The sequence below is a fragment of the Mya arenaria genome, chromosome 12 (assembly GCF_026914265.1).
Source record: "Mya arenaria isolate MELC-2E11 chromosome 12, ASM2691426v1".
NCBI classification, from domain to species: Eukaryota; Metazoa; Mollusca; class Bivalvia; order Myida; family Myidae; genus Mya; species Mya arenaria.
The window spans coordinates 49,829,635-49,852,181 of NC_069133.1; the positions used below are offsets into that span (position 1 = coordinate 49,829,635).

General features: G+C 37.1%; 2 protein-coding genes across 10 annotated transcripts in view; both read left to right on the forward strand.

Moving 5' to 3' along the window:
• The first annotated feature begins 3,792 nt into the window (after positions 1 to 3,792).
• Positions 3,793 to 5,607, forward strand: LOC128210759 (uncharacterized). The gene has a single exon (XM_052915112.1). The coding sequence runs from the start codon at positions 3,793 to 3,795 to the stop codon at positions 5,605 to 5,607; it is 1,815 nt and encodes a 604-aa protein (XP_052771072.1).
• A 2,603-nt stretch (positions 5,608 to 8,210) lies between these two features.
• Positions 8,211 to 22,547, forward strand: part of LOC128211398 (uncharacterized) — a 25,618-nt gene continuing 11,281 nt past the window's right edge. For 2 of the 9 annotated variants that reach the window (XM_052916139.1, XM_052916147.1), the window contains exons 1-6: positions 8,326 to 8,719; positions 9,093 to 9,207; positions 13,024 to 13,243; positions 16,206 to 16,223; positions 17,982 to 18,064; positions 20,346 to 22,378. In XM_052916139.1, coding sequence (XP_052772099.1) covers positions 9,168 to 9,207; positions 13,024 to 13,243; positions 16,206 to 16,223; positions 17,982 to 18,064; positions 20,346 to 22,378 — 2,394 coding nt within the window. In that variant the 5' untranslated portion in view covers positions 8,326 to 8,719; positions 9,093 to 9,167. The other 7 variants (XM_052916145.1, XM_052916140.1, XM_052916141.1 and 4 more) reach the window with 7 other exon arrangements.

Consider the following 22,547-nt stretch of genomic DNA (forward strand, 5'->3'; position numbering starts at 1 on the left):
TTTGCTATCTTTTGACATTGTATGTTTCTTACTTAATGTCTGTTTCGTTTCATACACGTACACAATATATGATAAAGAAAACAACAAAGAAACAGAAGCAGTGCAATGTAGCATTGTTTACGTTCATATAATAAACACATGCAAAGCGATTGGGCCACGAGTCTGTTTTGTGTTGATCCGCATGCATCTTAACAGGTTCATGTGTGAGTGTCTTGCTACTAGGCTTGTCCCGTTATGCACCAGTCAACTGCAGCCATGCCACCACCCCCAAGGTCCGGGGAATAGCGGGGACTTTGACTTTCGGTCGAGCCAATCTCAGGTGAAATCCCTGCCCTGCGAGGACAACCTGCTGGTAAAATCCCCGCCAAATGCCCCCGTACTCCGAGGACATCCTATGTAAAGCCCATTCCCCGCGAAATCAAAACCACCGCATTCACTCGGCACAGCGGGGACACCTGGAAGGTAAAAACACGGACCATTTCCCCCGCTATACCCGGTGTATCCACGGACCGGGGGGAGGGGCAGGGGCGTGGTTACAATTAATTGGTGCATAAGGTTCTATTGCTCTCAATGAAGGTTCATGTACGCTTCCCCGTATCAGCTGGACATCTGGATAATTGCCCATACATGTACACTGGAACGCATCCATATAACAGACATGCATCGTATATAGACGTAAACAGTCATAACACTCAAACCATTCAGGTGATGTGCTAATGCTCCTATGGAAACTACAGGGACAACCTCAGTAGCCTGAACTTTAACAATAACTTGTTAAGATGCTCAATGTTCAATACCAGATATTCGACGAGTGAGACACAACATCACGCGACAAAATCCACAGATTGTATAGATATTAACATCCTCGGCACCTCAGCGTATCATAACCTTTATCGTTTATCATATAGGTTATGACGCGCACGGGTGCCGAGGGTGAAATATTAACTACCGTCTTGAAACAGCCAGTAAAGGGATTTACTGCGGGGTTAAACCGATATATGTGTACATAACCCCACAGTTCTCCGAACATTTATCAGTAAGAGCCCAATTAAAAATACAGGTTATGTTTTATTTGGTGCTCGCACATATTTGTAGGCAAATGTCAATCGAAGAACTACCCTATTAAGACTGCAGCTCCATATCATGTAAAGCAAATCTGACGTAGCGACCGAGCTCGCCTTAATCATTAAAGATGCACTCTTACTCATAAAATAAGATTTACCACAATTAATACATATGTGTTTCAATATACCAAAAAGGATGAATAAATGTCAAAATCAATGGTTAATATGAAGCATACCGAGTTTAATTTGAAAGAAATGTGCATAAAACACGGTATTTCTAGCTTATGGGACGATAGTAGATCGCAGTAAATATTTTAGCACTCACCAATCATTTAATATCTTTGCGTGTTCAGATATTAAAAATACGGTTATAATCTTATTATCAGTATATAATATTGCCCATAAATGCATTATTTAGGAAGTAATTAAAGGTTTAACACTTAAACTTTATATTTGTTATACATGTGTATGTAATGATTTTGAATAAGAGTGTCACTTTATGAGTTTAATTTAGTTCATCTAACTGACTTAGAATACAACCTCATTGGCTGACACATTTTCAACGCATAATCTGACGCAGGGAGGGTGTATCGGATGAGTGGCAGTGGACGGACCTTTAAACAACCGCGAAAGTTAAAATTCCCAATGATTAAGCCTAGTACTGATTGCTTATCTTCAATTTCATTGGTTGTAAATGTAGGTTGTATTCAAGTATTAAACGCATATTAATCACGTGACAATGTTCTTTATTATATACCTATAAAAACAGTTATCCGAAATGAAAAATCCGTATCCTATGACCATACTGTCCTTACCATGCTAGTACGGTGTGTAATCTATGAACTACTTTCGCGTCGCTAAAATAACATGACAAAAACCTGTCTAATTTTATATATATAACATGACCATATTTTACTCATCCAACAAGCATAAGGTAATTCTCTAGGAACATGTTCTTCAAAGAAACATGAGGATGAGCAGAAAGAATATTTTCTCAGATGAGAAAACTTCTTACATGTACACATCTATAATGCAGTCAACTATTTGCCAATTCAAAGATGATTTATTGTTACATTACCGTCAACATGAGCAGCTCGCCAAAAAATGACAAAAAAAGAAGGCGAGTCCGCATCATCGATACCGAAAGCGATTGACAAACGAACTTCCCTCATTCCTGCATATAATGATCACCAAAATGTTACTTGTGACCATATTGTTTAAATGGCCGCGTAACGTGTGAACTAGAATACGATTTGTTTATACTCGTTAAAATAGTACTGTTTATGGTTGTTGTTTTTGTATTGTCGCATTTTTTTATAAGTATTAGCAATTTATTTATTTTGCAGCGCTTAAAAATATTTTCTTGATAGTTTGCTCAATAAAGTGGATTCTGTGACTGCCGAGTTGTTCCGCTGGAATGGCTTCCCTTGACTTCAATACGGAACATATTCATACGCGCAAGCTATTCCGTATATGGAATTTTGACTGATATCGGTTAATTTCAGTCAAATTGAAATTTAGAAATAGAAAGGAATAAATAGATCGGTACATGTATTAAATATAATATCATGATAGGACGCTTTTCAGGTGACCTGTATCATGTTTCATTTGGTGGGTAAAAACAGGGGGGAGAATCGAGCTTAACCTTAGCATTCAAACAAGATGGCGGCGCCCATGTAAAAGGTGAGTTTTTCGGCGATTTAAAATTTTGGAAGCCAGTTTAGACACTGGCATATTGTGAAAAACCTGCTAGAGAAAATTCCACACCCATTGGTACTTGGATCTCCATGAAACATGCTGTAGTTTTGTCAAACATTCGGACATCGGCATCGACTCGAGAGGAAAACGAACTAAAAGGCACGGCTAAGGTTAGGATCCCTCGATAATATTGGCCTGTTTTGACGATTAGCAACACTATTCATGATTGTTGTGTCAAGTTGGTGCAATATAAATGTGTATTGATCAAAAGTTATCCGTCTAGAAACCCGTAATGACGCATTTGCTTCAAAATTAGTATTTATGCACAATGCTAAGGAGCAGTGCACGCAAATAAGTGGCTAAGGTTAGGTGCCATTTATTGAGAGAGGCGTTCATTACATACGGTAATTTTGTTTCCTGTTTGTATCTGTTCTTTCTGAGAGATTAAAGGTTTCCGTAACACTGTGCGACATCATCATTATCCAGATGAGGTATTTTGAAACTGCCAAATCTGATTTCGCTGCGTTTTCATCTAGATACAGTTGAGAAAAAACTACAGTGACGCGATGTTGTGGATGAAAATCGTCTGTTTTGAACCGTAATGTTTAAGTAGAAGGTTCTTAATGATCTAATAAACAGACTCTTGAACAAATAATATTGATCTTCCTAGACCACCTTTAAAATTTATTTGTATGTAACACTATAAAAAAGTTACCAAACCTCATAAGTTAAAACGTGTCTTTTTTCTTTGCAGTGTAAACACAAGTACAAGATGGTGCGCCAGAAGTTGTCTCTTGGGCGGTATACCAGAAAAACAAAACATCGACGGTTTCGGACATCAGGTACTTGCTATGTACTACATCTATCAAATGTTTCTAAGCGCAAATGGACCAAAACACCAATTAAGTCTCCCTACAAGAGCCCGTTATACACAGCTCGGCATTTTTCACCTGCAAAGACAAAAGTGAAAGTCGCCCGTCCTCTATTTGGACCGTCTATTGAATGCCTGACAGATGCGGAAAGTTCATCAATGGATAATGCTGACCTTGAACTAATTTTGCCAAATCTGCCAGAGGAAAACAGTTCAGTGCCAGAGGAATACTACAATTCAGTGCTAGAAGAAAACAGTTCAGTGCCAGAGGAATACTACAATTCAGTGCTAGAAGAAAACAGTTCAGTGCCAGAGGAATACTACAATTCAGTGCTAGAAGAAAACAGTTCAGTGCCAGAGGAATACTACAATTCAGTGCTAGAAGAAAACAGTTCAGTGCCAGAGGAATACTACAATTCAGTGCTAGAAGAAAACAGTTCAGTGCCAGAGGAATACTACAATTCAGTGCTAGAAGAAAACAGTTCAGTGCCAGAGGAATACTACAGTTCAGTGCTAGAAGAAAACAGTTCAGTGCCAGAGGAATACTACAGTTCAGTGCTAGAAGAAAACAGTTCAGTGCCAGAGGAATACTACAATTCAGTGCTAGAAGAAAACAGTTCAGTGCCAGAGGAATACTACAATTCAGTGCTAGAAGAAAACAGTTCAGTGCCAGAGGAATACTACAGTTCAGTGCTAGAAGAAAACAGTTCAGTGCCAGAGGAATACTACAATTCAGTGCTAGAAGAAAACAGTTCAGTGCCAGAGGAATACTACAATTCAGTGCTAGAAGAAAACAGTTCAATGCCAGAGGAATACTACAGTTCAGTGCTAGAAGAAAACAGTTCAGTGCCAGAGGAATACTACAATTCAGTGCTAGAAGAAAACAGTTCAGTGCCAGAGGAATACTACAATTCAGTGCTAGAAGAAAACAGTTCAGTGCCAGAGGAATACTACAATTCAGTGCTAGAAGAAAACAGTTCAGTGCCAGAGGAATACTACAGTTCAGTGCTAGAAGAAAACAGTTCAGTGCTAGAGGAATACTACAATTCAGTGCTAGAAGAAAACAGTTCAGTGCTAGAGGAATACTACAATTCAGTGCTAGAAGAAAACAGTTCAGTGCCAGAGGAATACTACAGTTCAGTGCTAGAAGAAAACAGTTCAGTGCCAGAGGAATACTACAATTCAGTGCTAGAAGAAAACAGTTCAGTGCCAGAGGAATACTACAATTCAGTGCTAGAAGAAAACAGTTCAGTGCCAGAGGAATACTACAATTCAGTGCTAGAAGAAAACAGTTCAGTGCCAGAGGAATACTACAATTCAGTGCTAGAAGAAAACAGTTCAGTGCCAGAGGAATACTACAGTTCAGTGCTAGAAGAAAACAGTTCAGTGCCAGAGGAATACTACAGTTCAGTGCTAGAAGAAAACAGTTCAGTGCCAGAGGAATACTACAATTCAGTGCTAGAAGAAAACAGTTCAGTGCCAGAGGAATACTACAATTCAGTGCTAGAAGAAAACAGTTCAGTGCCAGAGGAATACTACAGTTCAGTGCTAGAAGAAAACAGTTCAGTGCTAGAGGAATACTACAGTTCAGTGCTAGAAGAAAACAGTTCAGTGCCAGAGGAATACTACAGTTCAGTGCTAGAAGAAAACAGTTCAGTGCCAGAGGAATACTACAATTCAGTGCTAGAAGAAAACAGTTCAGTGCCAGAGGAATACTACAATTCAGTGCTAGAAGAAAACAGTTCAGTGCCAGAGGAATACTACAATTCAGTGCTAGAAGAAAACAGTTCAGTGCCAGAGGAATACTACAATTCAGTGCTAGAAGAAAACAGTTCAGTGCCAGAGGAATACTACAATTCAGTGCTAGAAGAAAACAGTTCAGTGCCAGAGGAATACTACAATTCAGTGCTAGAAGAAAACAGTTCAGTGCTAGAGGAATACAATTCAGCGCCAGAGGAAAATACTGCTGGTTAGGTTTAAAAGAAGAGTTAGTGTTTTCCTCTGTCACTGAACTGTTTTCTTCAAGAAGTGAAATGTTTTCTAGCACTGAACTATTTTCCTCTGGCACTGAATTGTATTCTTTGATTGGGGTGAGTTGTGGTGTTGTTGTTGTTGTTTGGTCCGAAGAAACAAAACACATAAGAGTAAAGCTTCAAATATGGTATATTATACCACCGACCAATATATACCAATTAGACATTAAAAGGAATAACCGACCATCAAGCGCATTCAATGTACATGGTTTATTTTCTTTCATTGACATGCATCTGAATAAGTTCTTAGTAAATATTTTATTTTAAGTAAATGTGTTTTATTTCTAAAGATGCACAGATGATTTCAAAGCATACGACATTAAAACTGCTGTCTATTACCGAAGCGATTTTCTTTTCACCTTCATATAGCACTGGTTAAAAGTATGACAAAACGGGGTTAATATGGATTTAGATTTCAGCAATGATATTATTTTAAGTGAAAACCTATCTGCATGTTTAGGCCGGGAGTATTGTTGTCAGCGATTTTATGTATCAAAATAAATTATACGAATGTAATGATGTACGATTTGGATGTCTTGTATTACTATTTCAACTAGATTGTCTGAAATGAAAGTGTAGTACTCAATTTTACGATTTGAAACGCTTTAAAAATATTTTGAACACTACACACCAAAACGTGTGTAGTAATAGTAGTAGTAGTAGTAGTGGTGAGGGCTGTTAAAGCCTCAATTGTGGCGCTTGAGTCCCCCCCCCTTCCTCCTCCTTAAAAAGCACCCCACCTATTTATTTTTTTTAGTTTGGTACAGGTTTGTTTGCTTTGTTTTTATCCTTTTTCAACAAAATTTCAGTTATATAAGGACATTGCTGAGCATCGCTGCAGTTAGGTGGTGTGTCATTGCCAGTTTGGATGTCATTCGTCACACACCTTCCGAAAGCAAAACATATTGATAATGAAATGTGACAATATTGACCTGCTTCAGCATCTCAAAAACATTTCTCTGCCATTCTTCAAGAAGTAAAGTTAGGAATAATTTATAAACTGTACAAATGGCAACAGACCCAGGTTTCAGTCCCAGTTTAAAAGTAAGTCACATTTTGTCAGGCACCAGCCTATGTCAGAACTCCCAGTATTTTATATTTCCTTTCAATACTAGTAGTATGTTTGCCCTGCTGCTATTTTATTTAAAATATTTTTTTATGATTGCATCTGACAACATGACAAGTGTAATGGGTCATGCCTCATGCAGTGGTGGGTGGGGTATATTGAAATTAGACCGGCATTCAATCTCATGTGTGGGAAAACTTGTACTATTATCCAGAGACATTTTGTTCCATTGTATATACCTTACTCTGAAGAGCGAAAAGTCGGAGAATTTCCCGATAAATTGTACGACAGGAATATCGTACAGCTGTTCTTCATACAAACGGGTCCATGGCCCCTTGTCGTATGTTGACATGTCAATCTCGAATACAGATCCCGGCTCGAACAAAAACATTATCTCTACATGTTCGAAACTCATCTTGGGTGTTATGAGCTTAAACTTCCGACGTTCTGGAGTGGGTTTTTTCCGCAAGTCGCACAAAAAAACAGTAGGGTCGGCGATATTTTCCAGGTAGGGTCGGTGACTTGAACCACACAATTTATTTTTTAGGCCTTATATGAATCGACGCATTGAAACGTGTTACAGGTAGCACAAATTTAATTGCATACTGTTAACATTTCAAATTGATAACGTAAAAATGTATATCTTAAACATATCTGATGAGAAATAAATCAAGATCGGACATCGGATATTGAACATATATATATTAGATACTACTAATATGTGACAGCCAATACGAGAACAGGGGTATGACAATCGCGAACATGAATTCAAACTCGTTCTCTTTTTACGTTAAATTGTGTGTGTGTGGGGGGGGTCTGTTTTAGGGGGGAGTCGGGGTCTCCACCTCCACAAGAAAGCGTATACAATTTTCACTACCAAAATTGAAAACAAACACGATACACAACGCCACAAGACAACAAACTTCAGGACAACACTATACGTATTACGCAACTTTTTAAATATCGCATGGGTGATTGTTGGGGTTCCACTTTGGAACGGCCAAAGAAATCTGGGCAAGAATTCACTGGGCGGTTATACCTGTTTACGAGCTCTCGACCTCACACTGGGTCAAAAATGTATCAATACGTTCACAATTTAACATAAAGATATAAGCTACATCGGTTTCAGCATCAACCTTAAGGCAATTAAATATCAAACGAATTGTGTCAAACTGACTAGTAAATAAGCGTTATCCTCCAAGGTACGATGCAATCATACCGATCATAATTATAGCCTTATAATGATTGATTTATTGAACAAATTATGAGGTAAAAGGAAACAAAAGGAGAATGTGTACCCTATACTTGGCATTCTGGCTCAAATTTTATCAAAGTTCTTAAGCGAAACTAGTTTAATTAGCTTATTTGATTTCTTACTTAAGTCTTGATTTTACGAAATAACGTTGTATTGTTATAAGATACAAGGGCGACAACTGCCATGATCATGGTGTCTTATTACCGTCTGTAGGCCGCAGTATCTTCCCTTGACTATTTTGTTAATTAATAACTTGTCACTACTAAAGGTAAAATGCCCGAGGATGCGGAAATAGATGCTTGACAATCGAACGTTTGTTTAGGATATGAAAAGTATGACAGATCTATTCTAATCAATGTGTTAATATTTGTTCAGTGTTTCTTGGAATTTGTTAAATGATAAGCCGTTAGATAGACTTTCGACTTAATCTTACGCGAATAGCCAATGAATTTAAAGAAAATTGTCTTCTGATGACTTATTAGATAAAACACGTGTTTGAATTATTTGTTGGCTGACTCATAATGTTTGTGTTAGTGTAGCATGTGTTAAATACTGGAAAAGAAGATAGTGTCGTGGCTTATTTTTGTTTGTGTTTCTGTGGATTTTTAATTAATTAATGACATACGAATACTGATTTTAGTAATATATGTGATTGCATCTGACGTCACGCGCCTGGAAATAAGAGGAAATGACGTCATAGTCAACATGGCCGTAAAGTGATATATAAAATATGTAAACAAAAATACAAAACTGAAGAATTTCTATGATATTTTTAGGCAATCCATGTAACTTAATACTAGACTTTACTTATTTATTACTTATTTTTCAATATTGTTTATGAAGTCTAAAGCCATTTTACTCACAGAAGCGGCGTAATATTAAACCACGATTTATTTCTAAAATGTGTTTATTGATAAATAGCTTTATTCTAGTTTTAATATTATAGTGCAGCCTATTTATTCCGATTGTATTAGTATTGTACACGATATACGTAGAATACTTAATAGTGCGTGTAGATGCGAACTACGTACAGTAGAGTGATTTAATACGAATCGTTGTGTTTGCTAGTTGTGGGCTTTAAATACCAAATATTTTTGATACTTAGGACTAGAGGATTCATTGTCACTCCAGTATTGTACTGACACTCAAACTGCGCTGTGGTTTACCAGTGGAATTGGAAATGTTTACAAACTGGCAATGGATGTTCGTGCTACTAATAGGTAAACTATTTAAACTCTTCATTTTATTAATATAACAGTATGCGAAGTTTGCAGAAAATATTAATGTTAGTATAATTATATCATTTCCTTATATACAAGATGCATATTTTTATTTGAATAGCCACATTATTATTGAGTGACACAGTGTGTGGATTGTTGGGATATGTATGGCATAGTAAAATACAGTACTTAGATATAAATGCAATTAATTTAAATCGCAAACACAGGTTGATGCCAAATTATAAGCACTTATATCAGTGACTAAGTCCCACTTAATTTTCAGGACGTACACACTTAAATAGATAAAATCGCAAATGCGTTGATTCATTAATATGAATGACTAATAGTAATAATCACCATCATGTATAGGATGTTAGGAGTGTTTCTTATTGACTTGCGAGACATAAACCACATGTTGTCGATCCATTTTGACATGAGCAACATCTGGTAAAACTGCGCGCATTGTTGTTCAAATGCATGAGAAAACAACCTTTGAAGATTTTACGATCAATCATGAGCTTTATCATACACATTTACTTCAGTACACAAACGATCAATCTTAAGAAAAATAAAGTTATGCTCGTTCTGACAGTATTTTGATCGAAAAACAAGCATTTTTATGTACACGTGCAGTGGCACAGCTATATATATATCCTTGTAGGCCTGGGCATACACCTTCATTGAAAAATGCTTAAATTTCAACAACCAAATACAATAAAAACTAATAGCTACACAGATAAAAGTTTGTTTTATTTTAACCCTGGCAAGTTTGGTGTTTATTCAAACTACGTGCACCCTGTTAACACCCTGTTTTGCGTGGTTTTATTGTGATCATTGCAAGTATAATTGAGTGTGTGTAATGTGCATATAAAAGTCCCCATACTCACAAAGAATCATAAGGCCTACACGGTTTTTAGGCCCTAGCTACGCCCCTGATTACGTATAAATTGAAAGAGGACTGTGTGTATTTAACATGATAATTTTCTAGACAAAAATTAGTTCGCAATATGGATGTCTCTTTCGCAATATAAAAAGTCCGACCCATCGCCCCTAATGGTTTCATGCAATTTATTTCAGAGCAGTTAAGAAACATGATTTTATCTTCACGAAAATATGATCATACAATTTAAAGAAAATGAAGCTTCATGCCCGTGAAAACTTGCTTTCTTTTTTGCAAATACCACCTGTGAATTCAAACCGAAAGACTAGCTGTGGTTAATTACCTGAATCAGAGGAATACATCTAAGTTAAGTTTGCATCAAAATTGTTTTATGCAAAGACATCTATTGATCTTAATTTACATTTCTCGCCATAAGGTCAGCGAATATTCAATGGGATGCTTTAAATCTATCTGAACTGAGATTAGGTATCCACAACTACCATGTTTGTTTAAGCGATGTACTCATGTTTAAGTCGTATTAAACGTCTGTTCAGTTGAGCCAGACCAGTAATATTTTCATTTTGAATGTACTTTATTATTCTACTGTCTATTGTAAAAATAAACGCTAATATAGTTTTCCCTTTTATATGTAAACGCAGTAATCATAAGTAATCTCATTAGGTTAGATCTCGCTGATAAAAAACAATTCGATATTGGTACTGGATCTATAAATAAAACATCCAATTAAGATCAAGTATTTGTCCCTCTGAAGTTCTTTTTGACAAATACATATTTTAAAAATGCACTATTATTCCTAAAAAGATTTACCACAATTGATACGATTGTTTTAATATACCAGAAAAGGGTGAGTAAATGTCGAAAACAATGGTTCTTAATATAAAGGATAAGGAGTTTCATTTGAAAAAAAATGTGCAGCCAGAAAACACGATATTTCTACCTAATGAAACTAAAGTAGATTACAGCTATCTGTTAGTATTCACCTATCATTTAAAAAAAAATGCATTTTCAGCTATTCAATACACGGTTACAATCGTGTTATCAGTAATTGTTATTTTCCATAAATGCATTATTAAGTAAGTTGTTAAAGGTTTATCACTTAAAATGTATGTTTGTTATGCATGTTTATTCATTGATTTTGAATAAGAGTGTCACTTTAAAACTTCGTCCACTGAGAGTCTTTAAATGGCTTCAAATGATACCAGAATATATATCAATATGGGGTTAATTAATGATTATTGGTACAATTATTAAAAACCTAACCTGCTTATTAAAAACTAATAATTGTTTCCGCCCTCGTGTGTGTCCTTGACTTCTTATAATACTAGCAAATAATGTTTGAAATTTGTATTTGCATTAAGGTAGATAGGTAGGAAACTGCATTAAACGGTGGGTGTTTTACGAAGATTTAGCAGCTTTTTCCGTTCAACATTTAACGAGGACGGCATATCACTTTTCCCACCAAGGAAATGCAAACAAAGCATAGATTTGATTTCTTTATTGTCATATTGATTTATCGTGAAGTGACTAAATTACATAAATATTTTCTAAAACCGTATTTAAACTTACAAAAAAAGAGGGTTTTTTTAATCAGAATGATACCTAAACGTCGCCAGAGCTAAGAGGAAAATATATTTTCATATCTTTCCTTTTAATAAGTTTACATTTTTCTTATTTACGACCTCGATGACTGTTTGCGGACAGCAGGAAATGTGAGGTTGGTTTATATAAACTACATAGATAAATATCAGAACAAGTACATGTGTACTACTGTACTACATAAACCATAATTGTATAACCGTTAATGTATAGCACCAATGTAATTTGGTTGTTGTGTGTTTGTTGTATTAGTGATACATTTTGTTCAAACTCATAAAGCTGATGCATATCAGTGTGAATCTATCCTACTTTAGGGATTTTTTGGAAGTGTTTCCACCGCATCTCCCTGTTAAAATACATAAAACAATTGGAAATAAACATGTATTGACTTTTTAATGCATAGAATATACTGTATTAGAGCTTGCCTTTCAAAGATCTTGTTTATTTTTCAAGAAGTACATTGCTTTTTTATTGATTCACGTAAACTGCGTTCACTGAATTGGGAAAATATTATGATTTTTGGGGAAAATGGACACCTTTTTCGCAAGGGGAAACAGCCTTTAGAAGGCAGTACAATGCACCAAAAAATCACAATTCTTTTCGGGAAGTAAGTCGGGGATTCTCTGCTTGAGCTTAAAAAATACAATTGGTTCGGGTCACCCAGCCCAACCTATGAAATAGTACCGTACCGTCGTTTAAGTCAGTTGTCACAAAAAATGTTATATAAAGATGTACCCTTTACTTTCATATAAGATTTACCACAATTAATAAATTAATCAAAACATTAACAACATAACACATTAGAATAGGACTGCTCAAAAATCAAAATGAGATGAGCGGTCCGGCACGGCGTTCGTGGCGTCCGAAGTTCCATGTTGACGAAAAGCTGGCATCACCATGAAAAAATTTGCTACAGAACCAATAACGTAATGCACCAGTCAATTGCAACCACGGCCCCACGGAAATGGGCCGCGTTTTGAACTTCCAGGTGGCCCCGCAGTGTCGAGTGAATGCGGTGGTTTTGTTTTCGCACATCAAATAGCGGGGAATGGGCCTAACCTAGGTATCCCGGGGTGCGGTGGCATTTGGCGGGGACTTTACCAGAAGATTGTCCCCGCGCAGGGCGGAGATTTTACCCAGGATTGGCTGGGCCGAAAGTCAAATTCCCGGCTATTCCCCGGACCTGGGGGCCGTTGTAACAATTGTCTGGTGCAAAAGAAACACTTCTAATTTCAAGTGCAAATAAATATACACTTGGGGTACTTATTCCTTTGTTAACAAAGTAGTTTTTGATACAGAAATGTTCTCGTTTTTAATAGGTGTGTCAAGTTGCGCGGCCGAGACAACACTTATGGCGCGCTACCAAATGAGCGGCGTCACTGGGGCTATCACGTTTCGACAACAGACGGCCGGAGATGACGTCACGGTCGAACTTAACTTGGAGGGCTTGGAAAACGCCGCCTACACTCTTGAGCTCCATGAGTTCCGCGTAAATTTTGACACACCCGACCGATGTGGTAATGACGTCATCGGTAGCATGTAAGTGACGTCATGTTTGCTATATTTACACCTCAACTTCCATTCCTTAAATGAACTGCCTTTCGGCAATTGCGTTCATCAATCGATGAACGCAACATCTTCGGATATGTTTGGATCGTAATTCATTGCATAACAATATACATGAAAGCTATTGATCTTGTTATTGGTTGTATTGTGTCTGCAGGTCCCGTAAAATATAGATCAACATTTTTAAAAGTGTTCGTTTATTATATTTTAAATACATTGGTACCAGAAGTGTTTCAATTTTACGTTTTAAAGTGATTTCAAGTGGTTGATCTTTTCCCGCGTTATTGTGACGTCATTTGAAAAAATGTTTCTGGTTATAGTCGGGTCGTTCTATTAACAGAATGGGTAAGAACGGATATACTGAAAGGTTTTCTTAAATGAAATGAAGTACTTTTTTAACAATTCTTGAATGAAATAATGAACTATTGGTGTAAATATAAGGAATGAATTGCCTTCGGACTCCACACACATTGACCAACCCAATTGCGTTAATACCCCGATAATGACATCAACCCCGCAATTCATTCCTTAAATAATAATACAATGTTAACGTAAACTGTTTTTAGCTTATTGTTTAAAAACTATATAAAAAAATGACTTCAGCGATTGGGCAGTCAGGTAAAAAGGCCTGTCTTGAACATGTTTTTCAATTGATTCGTACATTTCGATTCGACTTAATTTCAACACTTAATTCTACCCGCTTTTTTGCGTTGTAATTCAAGTTTGCTGAATATGTAATTACTTTGTCCGTGTATAACTACTTATTTAAATGCACTTCTATATTACGGTCTAATGTTACTGATTTTATGACGAAAACAGTTGTATTGAACATTAAATGATACAGGACATCTTATGAGTTATTGAAACTAGTTAAAAAAGATATGAAAAATATATGTTTTCAATGCTTTTTTAGCTTGCGTTTTTTTATATCGAATAAAAAAGTCGAGGTTTTGTGGTGTCGGTGTCGTCGGTATGCAAAAACTTCAATCTTGGCCATTACTCAAAGATTGTTCAAAATATTAGCATGAAACTTGTTACACATGTTGTCAGAGGCAAAATACGCACCTGCACAGCAATGCCCATAACCTTTCCCCTTTTGGACTGAATAAAAACTGACAAGTGTTGGCGTTCGCTGTGCAACGTTCATGTTGAGCGATCTGCGATGGTCTTCTTTTGCGACAGGCCCCAATTTCTCGAAACTTCTTAAGCTTAACAGGCTTAAGTCGCTTATTTCAATTAGCCAAAATACATACTTCAATTGAGTTTTGATAAATGAAAAATGGTTTAATGTAATTAACATATAGATAATTCCTATGTAAAGTATAAAAACTTTCAAAGAAGTAAATATCATACAAATTAATTAAAAACAAAAATAGTGAGTTTAGCTTAATCCTGTTATAAGGGACTTAAGAAGTTTCGAGAAATTGGGGCCAGGTCTGCGATGCTCTTCTTAAGCGACTTATGACGTTCTTATTTAGCGACCTGCGACGTTCCTTAATAGCGACCTGCGATGTTTTTGTTTAGCGACCTGCGACATTCTTGTTTCAATAGCGACCTGCGATATTTTTGTTTAGCGACCTGCGACATTCTTGTTTTAATAACGACCTGCGATGTATTTGTTTAGCGACATGCGACGTTCTTTACTAGCGATCTGCGATGTTTTTGTTTAGCGACATGCGATGTTTTTGTTTAGCGACTTGCGACATTCTTGTTTTAATAGCGACCTGCGATGTTTTTGTTTAGCGACTTGCGACATTCTTGTTTTAATAGCGACCTGCGATGTTTTTGTTTAGCGACCTGCGATGTTCTTGCTTAGCGACCTACGACGTTCTTTTTAGCGACCTACGACGTTCATCTGTAGCGACCTGCGATGTTTTTGTTTAGCGACCTGCGACGTTCTTTTATAGCGACCTGCGATGTTTTTGTTTAGCGACCTGCGACATTCTTGTTTTAATAGCGACCTGCGATGTTTTTGTTTAGCGACCTGCGACGTTCTTTTATAGCGACCTGCGATGTTCATCTGTAGCGACCTGCGATGTTTTTGTTTAGCGACCTGTGACGTTCTTTTATAGCGACCTGCGACGTTCATCTGTAGCGACCTGCGATATATTTGTTTAGCGACCTGCGACATTCTTGTTTTGATAGCGACCTGCGATGTTTTTGTTTAGCGACCTGCGATGTTCTTGTTTAGCGATCTGCGATGTGTTTGTTTAGCGACCTGCGATGTTTTTGTTTAGGGACCTGCGATGTTCTTGTTTAGCGATCTGCAGCGTTTTTGTATAACAGCAGGCGATGTTCTCAATTAACGACCTGCGACTTTCTTGTTTAGTGACCTGCGATGTTTTGTTAAGCGAAGAATGTGAACTAAAATTACGTCGTAGGTGTTTATATTGAAATGGGTTTATTGTTTTATTATCAAGTGTATCTCTATTATTTACATTACCATAAGTTGTGGTTATTTTTCAAGAGTACAGTACCTTATTAAATAAATAAACTTTATAATATTTACGAGATTCTAATGCAGTAGTATTAAGCATGATAAATCATGCGTATGAATTATGTCAGACACACTGCACATTTTAGCATAATACTGTTTTTGATCAAATGAATTTTCCGAGTTCAACTTGTTTAGCAATTATATCATTTCAGCCATTACATTAATTAAACTTCAGCTATTAAAACCAAAAAGCCAATCTGCAAATAAATCATTTTGAAGGGGACATTTTATGTAAATAAAAGTTTCATATATACTAGTTGACAGGTTTTTAGCTTGAAGGAAAATGGTTTAAATCAAGTATTACGAAATATCAAATATCTATCAAAAACGTCATAATAAAATCACCCCCTCAAGTTTATCACCCCCTCATGTTTTGTTGTTATCGGACACAAGAAAATGATGCATTTTCAATTGTTTTTGTTGTGTTACGTTTTACAGGATGCAGGTTAATCCTGTGTGAGTATTTTGTTCACTCTCCGTTACCTGCAGCTTTGCCGTGTTTCTTTTTTCCTGTCTTGTTCTTTATATATACACGTACACGTATGTGCTCTAACTGTCCATTCAGTTCTGCGAATCACGTAACAAGATACCTTAGTCTAGTATCCAGATCCTTAGTAAGAGTATTAAGAACACAGAACAGAAGTTTATTTCGACTTATGCAACAAAGCATCTCGTCAAACAAATATATATATATACAATTATACAAAATATTCATGTGTGTGATTATCGTTACAAGGTAGCCAATAACAATAACAATTCTAGAATAGCTCAAGAAATATGGAGAATGTTCACGTATAACAATATTGTGAATAATAATAGATATAAGAAGCTGTTTATCTAGTTATTTAGATACATCATGGAAATGCAGATTATAAATGTTAAAGTATTTAGGTAATCAATTTTTTCGATCCATCCCGTATTCTTTCGGCAGCCCTCGTTTATCCATCAATTTTAACTCGTGAATTTTCGTATAATACCGTTTTCAGTCCATCCCGAATTTATTCGATAACCTTCGTTTATCGATCAATTTTAACTCGTGAATTTACGTATATTTCCGAATTCGGCCCATCCCGTATTCTTTCGATAACCTTCGTTTATCCATTAATTTTAACTTATTAATTTCCATATAATTCCGTTTTCGGTCCATCCCATATTCTTTCGATAGCCTTCGTTTATCCATTAATTTTAACTCATGAATTCCCGTATAATTCTGTTTTCGGTGCATCTCGTATTATTTCGATAGCATTCGTTTATCGGCATGATTAGTAAAGTAAGGAGGGAAATAGCAGAGAATTTGTTTTTACCATTATACATTTTTTTCCTATGTTTTTGTCAGGAATAAGTCTTGGTCACATATTATTTCTATCCAAAGGCTGAAAGGACTGAAGTGCAAGTATATTATTAGCATATAGATTTATAATAAAAAATAGGAAATATAATAGCATCTTTTAACATTAGCCACTCTGTTTGTAACCTTTCTATATAATTAAAAGCATGAACATACTATTTACAATGGTGCAACCAATTCTAAGCACAAACTGAAAAAATAGAGTCACTTAGTAGAAAAATATACAGGAAAAATATACCATTTGGGTATTTCTCGCACTTTGACCTTGAAATGGCATTGACCTTGATCTTGAAGTGGTTAATGTTATATGCCACTTTTGAACTAGATTTTGAGAGGAGAAATATCCATATAATTATTTACCCTTATAGATTTAATGAAACCTGCAATAATCAAGCATAGCATTTTTGCTAAATAGGCAATTCAATGGCGGCCATTTTGGATGCCATCTTGGATTGTAGAGTGTCCCAGGCGGGAACTTTTGGTAAATTTTGTGTATGAATACTACAGACATTAAACTGTCAGAATTGTATGCAGGTTCAGCCTATTCTAAGGCGCAACATCCTTGACTAATGGGGATACACTCTGATAAGAAAGACATTCACCGAAATAACTGAAATTGACTTACAGCTTTAAAATAATCTTGCTTTTTTATATGTTACCGTTTCCTTTCTTTAAATCTACTGTCGGTACATAACTTCTGTCTCTTGTTGATTCATAAACAATATTTTTACTGTGTTATTGTAAATTAAAACTTGGCAATTTTATTTAAAATGTAGTAAAGTATTTTCTTATTCTCTAGGGGATATTACATAATGTTGTTATACGTTAAATGTAGTTTACTTTAGAATGTTATTTGCTATTTTTAGAATTGGGACAGCGACAGTGACGTCAGGAAAAGGATCATTGAGCGTCGGTGGCCTTGACCTTTCGGGTACTCGATCGATTGAAGGTTAGCCCCTAAACTTCATTAAATTATATATGTATGGTTTTAAAAATAAATGAGTTTTGCCGGGTAATGCATCAGAAAACACTTATTTTATAATTATTTTAGCGAATCCTTACCGGTACAATCCATAAAAGATTAGAGAAAAATGATACCATATCTACTCGCCCACAAGAACTAGTACATAAGCTGACGGATATTTTAACCTTTATTCAATACATTGGTAGCATTACACACGTGACAATGTCAGACAACCAATTACGTTTCTGCTTTTTGCTGCATCGAATTTCTGCCGCTTTTAAACTCGTGGACTTCAAAGACAATATATGAGCATATATATCAACATTTGCTGAAGGGTTCCAGCTGTCAGATTTTTAGTTATAACACTCCAAATGATTTGCCACACATTTCGTAATAAAAAAAAAATCTTAAGTGCATTTTACAAACCTGGAAATAGTGCCATTAAATGTATTTATCATTAAGACGCTCAAGTTTGTTTGTGTTTTTCTTTTAAATTGTATTGAAATTAACAAGACATTGTTTTATTCCATTATTATTTTGTGTATTTTGAAGTCACGCGAACAACCTGATTGTAATATCATTTTTTTTAGTTTTATTTTAAAATAGATAGTGTATCTTTTTCTGCAGAAATATAGTGTGTACTTTAATTAGATAAAGATAAGACACGCCGATAAGAATAAAGATAGAACATAGCTAGATTATTGTTTTGCCATATTAAAACGCTTCAATGTTATTGAATAGAATGTATGTTACATCATGCTGGGTCGCTATTCCTTTAATAATTTGTGGCATAGTGACACTGACTTACATGCACTGTCAGTATACGGCTATGTGCGATGACTTACTTATAAGAATATACAGCATTGTTTCCATTGTTATTAGGCCATTAAGATAAACTATACCGAAATTGATACCGATCATATTTCCCACACAAGGGATAATGAGACAGTGACTTTCCTGTCGAGTCATGGCTGTATCTTCTTACAAGCCGAAAATATATATAATCGTGACAAACCAAGCAAATAGAAGTCATATTATCATGATATCTCTGAATAATATGTCAATGTTCATTTCTATTCAAACATCTTAAGAAACAAGTAATGAGATTTTATTCTTATCATTGTTTTTCCCGTCTGTACAGTCGTATAGGCTCTGTTTAAAATCATGTCTTTGCTGCATGATTACTTTGAATTGGCTATTAACATGTTATTTATTATTATATATAATTGGCTGAATATTTCGTTTCCAAAATTTTTTATCGGTTGGCGAAAATGACATTTTTCAGATAATATTAAATACATATTTTCTACACAGAGTTTACTCTCAAGTCATAGTTCTGGATTATTTTTGGACATTTTGGCAACCCGGCGCCGATTAATCGTTGAGAAGACCAAAACTAAATGCTTGCTTTCTTAGTGTTGAGTGCGAAAAGCCCCGCGAATGCCTTTATATTAACAAATGTACATACATGGGTGAGCTATTAAATAACTCATCACTAAAACACACACAATCCGACTCACACGCCCATTTTTCATGACCACCAAATGAGACTTTAATTTCTTATTTAATGTTTTATTCATTTTAGGTAAAATAACGATGTTTTAAAGCTTAAAGATTCCTCTCCTATCGCTGCTATAAGTAGCATTTGTCCTCATTCGAACACACACACACACACACGCACGTGTGCACGCGCATACGCACACACACAACCGCAAATACACGAATACGCGATTATGATGAATAAATCACATTCGTCCTTTAAATTGAAAATGACGTATAAGCAGTCATTTGCACTTTACCAAACACGCGCAAATATTATAAAAGTGCAGTATTAAATTCTATGATAGATGATCGGGCCTGTGTCGGACGAGAGAGTATGACACTGCACCATCTCACCCTCAGAACAGTTTCACCCTTGTCATGTGGCTAAAGGCTCAATCTGATTAAAGTTCTCGATTTCCTGAGGATATTGTTAAGTTTTGATCAGATTGGAGTATGATCATATGGTGTATGAAGAGGGCGCCCATTTAAAACTCTCGCCTCTTCCCCCTGAAATGAAAAATATATAATTAAAATGTGGTGTTTTTCGCCGTTGCCACACACACCCCGAATCCGCAAGTAGAATGCGCTGTAAAATAACGTCCATTGATTGCACACATTTAACAAACCTGACGATTTTATGAACCAGGCAATGTACGATATAACTACCTATTGAATTTGTAATTTATTGAACATCCTGCAAAGATGCATACACTTATTTTTATAGGTCGATCATTCGTGGTCCGAGATAACGGAAACATCCGAATATGCGCAACAATCGAGGCGGATGCAGAGTATATCACCGCCTTTGCCCACCTCCCAGCCACACTTGGCGGTACCGTCGTCTTCCGGCAACAGCTTGCCTCCCCCAGAGCGGACACATTCATGTACCTAGACCTGTACTGGGTGTCCGAGAATCGGCTGGCGACTGAGCTGAGTTGGGACATCACTACTGGGCACGTGAGTATGGATATCGAGGCGACCACGCCCCTTAACGCCCGTTGCGGAAGCATCATTGGATCAATGTACAACCCCGCCTCTTCTTCCGGAACAAGCTGCTCAGATTCCAACCACTCTAGCTGTCCTGTCGGGGATTTGACATCAAAGCATGGCGGTCTTCTGATTAATTCCACTTCCGGTTTGAAGGCGTTCTATGGCGACCTCAACCTTCCGTTAAGTGGGGTGAATTCAATAATAGGCAAAACTATAGCCTTTCGGAATGGAAACGCTAATGTTGCCTGTGCGAATATTATTCAATACTCAGAAATGAAAGCCGAAACAAAATTTAGTGACAAGGGGGTAAGCGGCGCCATCCGATTCTCACAAAAGTCGCCATTTGACAGTGCAATTGTTGCAGTAGACCTTGCGAATCTTAACCTCAGTGGCGGTGGGTATCACGTACATAACTGGCCCGTGCCGTTGCAGACTGTCGCCGGGGAGGGTCTTTGTGACGCCTCTGATGTGAGCGGACATTTCAACCCGTTCGATGTTCATACCGGCAGTGGATATCCGAAACCGGCAACGACAACAACTGACATGTATGAAGTCGGAGACTTCAGTGGAAAATTCGGAGTCCTTAATGATATGGCTACATATGTTAAGAACTTTACGGACCCAAATTTGCAGCTTTTTGGTAAAAACACTATAATCGGGCGGAGTTTAGTCATACACGCGGCGGGCGACGGATCTAGATGGATTTGCTCAACAATATGGCCAACACAGGACATCCCGATGACAGTGGCTTATTCTACATTCACATACCCAGTTATCGGCATGATCGTCCTTCGCCAACCCAAGGACCAATGGCACGCCTGTACTCAGATTTATATGGAGTTGGACTACGGAACTGAGCGAGAAAGTGCAACCATTAACCACAATTGGCATATTCACGAGACGCCATTGGGTGCTGATTTCCTGTCACCAAATGCTCGCTGCCAGTCAGCGGGTGGGCACTACAATCCGTACAAAGTTGACCTAAATGGGGACTACATGACTCATTGCAATAATGAAAACCACTTCCGTTGCGAGCTCGGTGACCTGTCAGGGAAGCACGGTAAAATCAATGTGCGTAGTTCGAGTGGAGGGAAAATGAAATATTTCTTCTCTGACATGCAACTTCCGCTTTCCGGGCCACAGTCGATAATTGGCAAGTCCATCACCATTCACGACGCCAACAGCGCCGGCGAAAGACTTTCTTGTGCGAACATTTATGAAAAGAAACGTCGTGTTGTGAAAATCTCAAAATGGAGCGCCGCTCTGGGTCAAGGCAGCCCGACCGGAACAATCACTTTCTCACAAGACTCATTACAGATCCTGTCAGGACAAACGGAAGTGTCCGTCCAGTTATCCAACCTTATTTCTGACGTGGCCGCTTATCACATACATGAATTTCCGACGGACCCCTCGACACCACCGGAAGACGTTTGTCAAGCCGCAGACGTCGGTGGACACATGAACCCATTCGACGCCAAATATCCTTACACCGGCGCTGCACAGGGTACTCAGGACATGTATGAAATAGGTGACTTAAGCGGAAAATACAACATGATCTCCGGAACTTCATATTCCCGTGACGTCATTGATAAGACTCTTGCCCTTGACGGCCCATATAGCATCGTTGGTCGCTCGGTCGTTATACACAAGAGTGACGCAGGGGCTACGCGATGGGCATGCGGCACCATTGTGGATGCAACGGCCGGAAGTTCGAAAGTAGCTGCGCGCGCTGAGTTCACTGGGGATATTAGTGGATATGTGTATATGGTAGGCATTTGAGTTCTTCATTTTTCTAGTTTGAAAACGTGATTATTTATTTACACTGTATATAAAAATATTGATATCTAGAATATTTTCTATTGAACTTTATTTTTACTTATATAATCACATTTTGATCAGTGTGGTTTTTCCACATTCCTTTGGGAACAATAGTAGG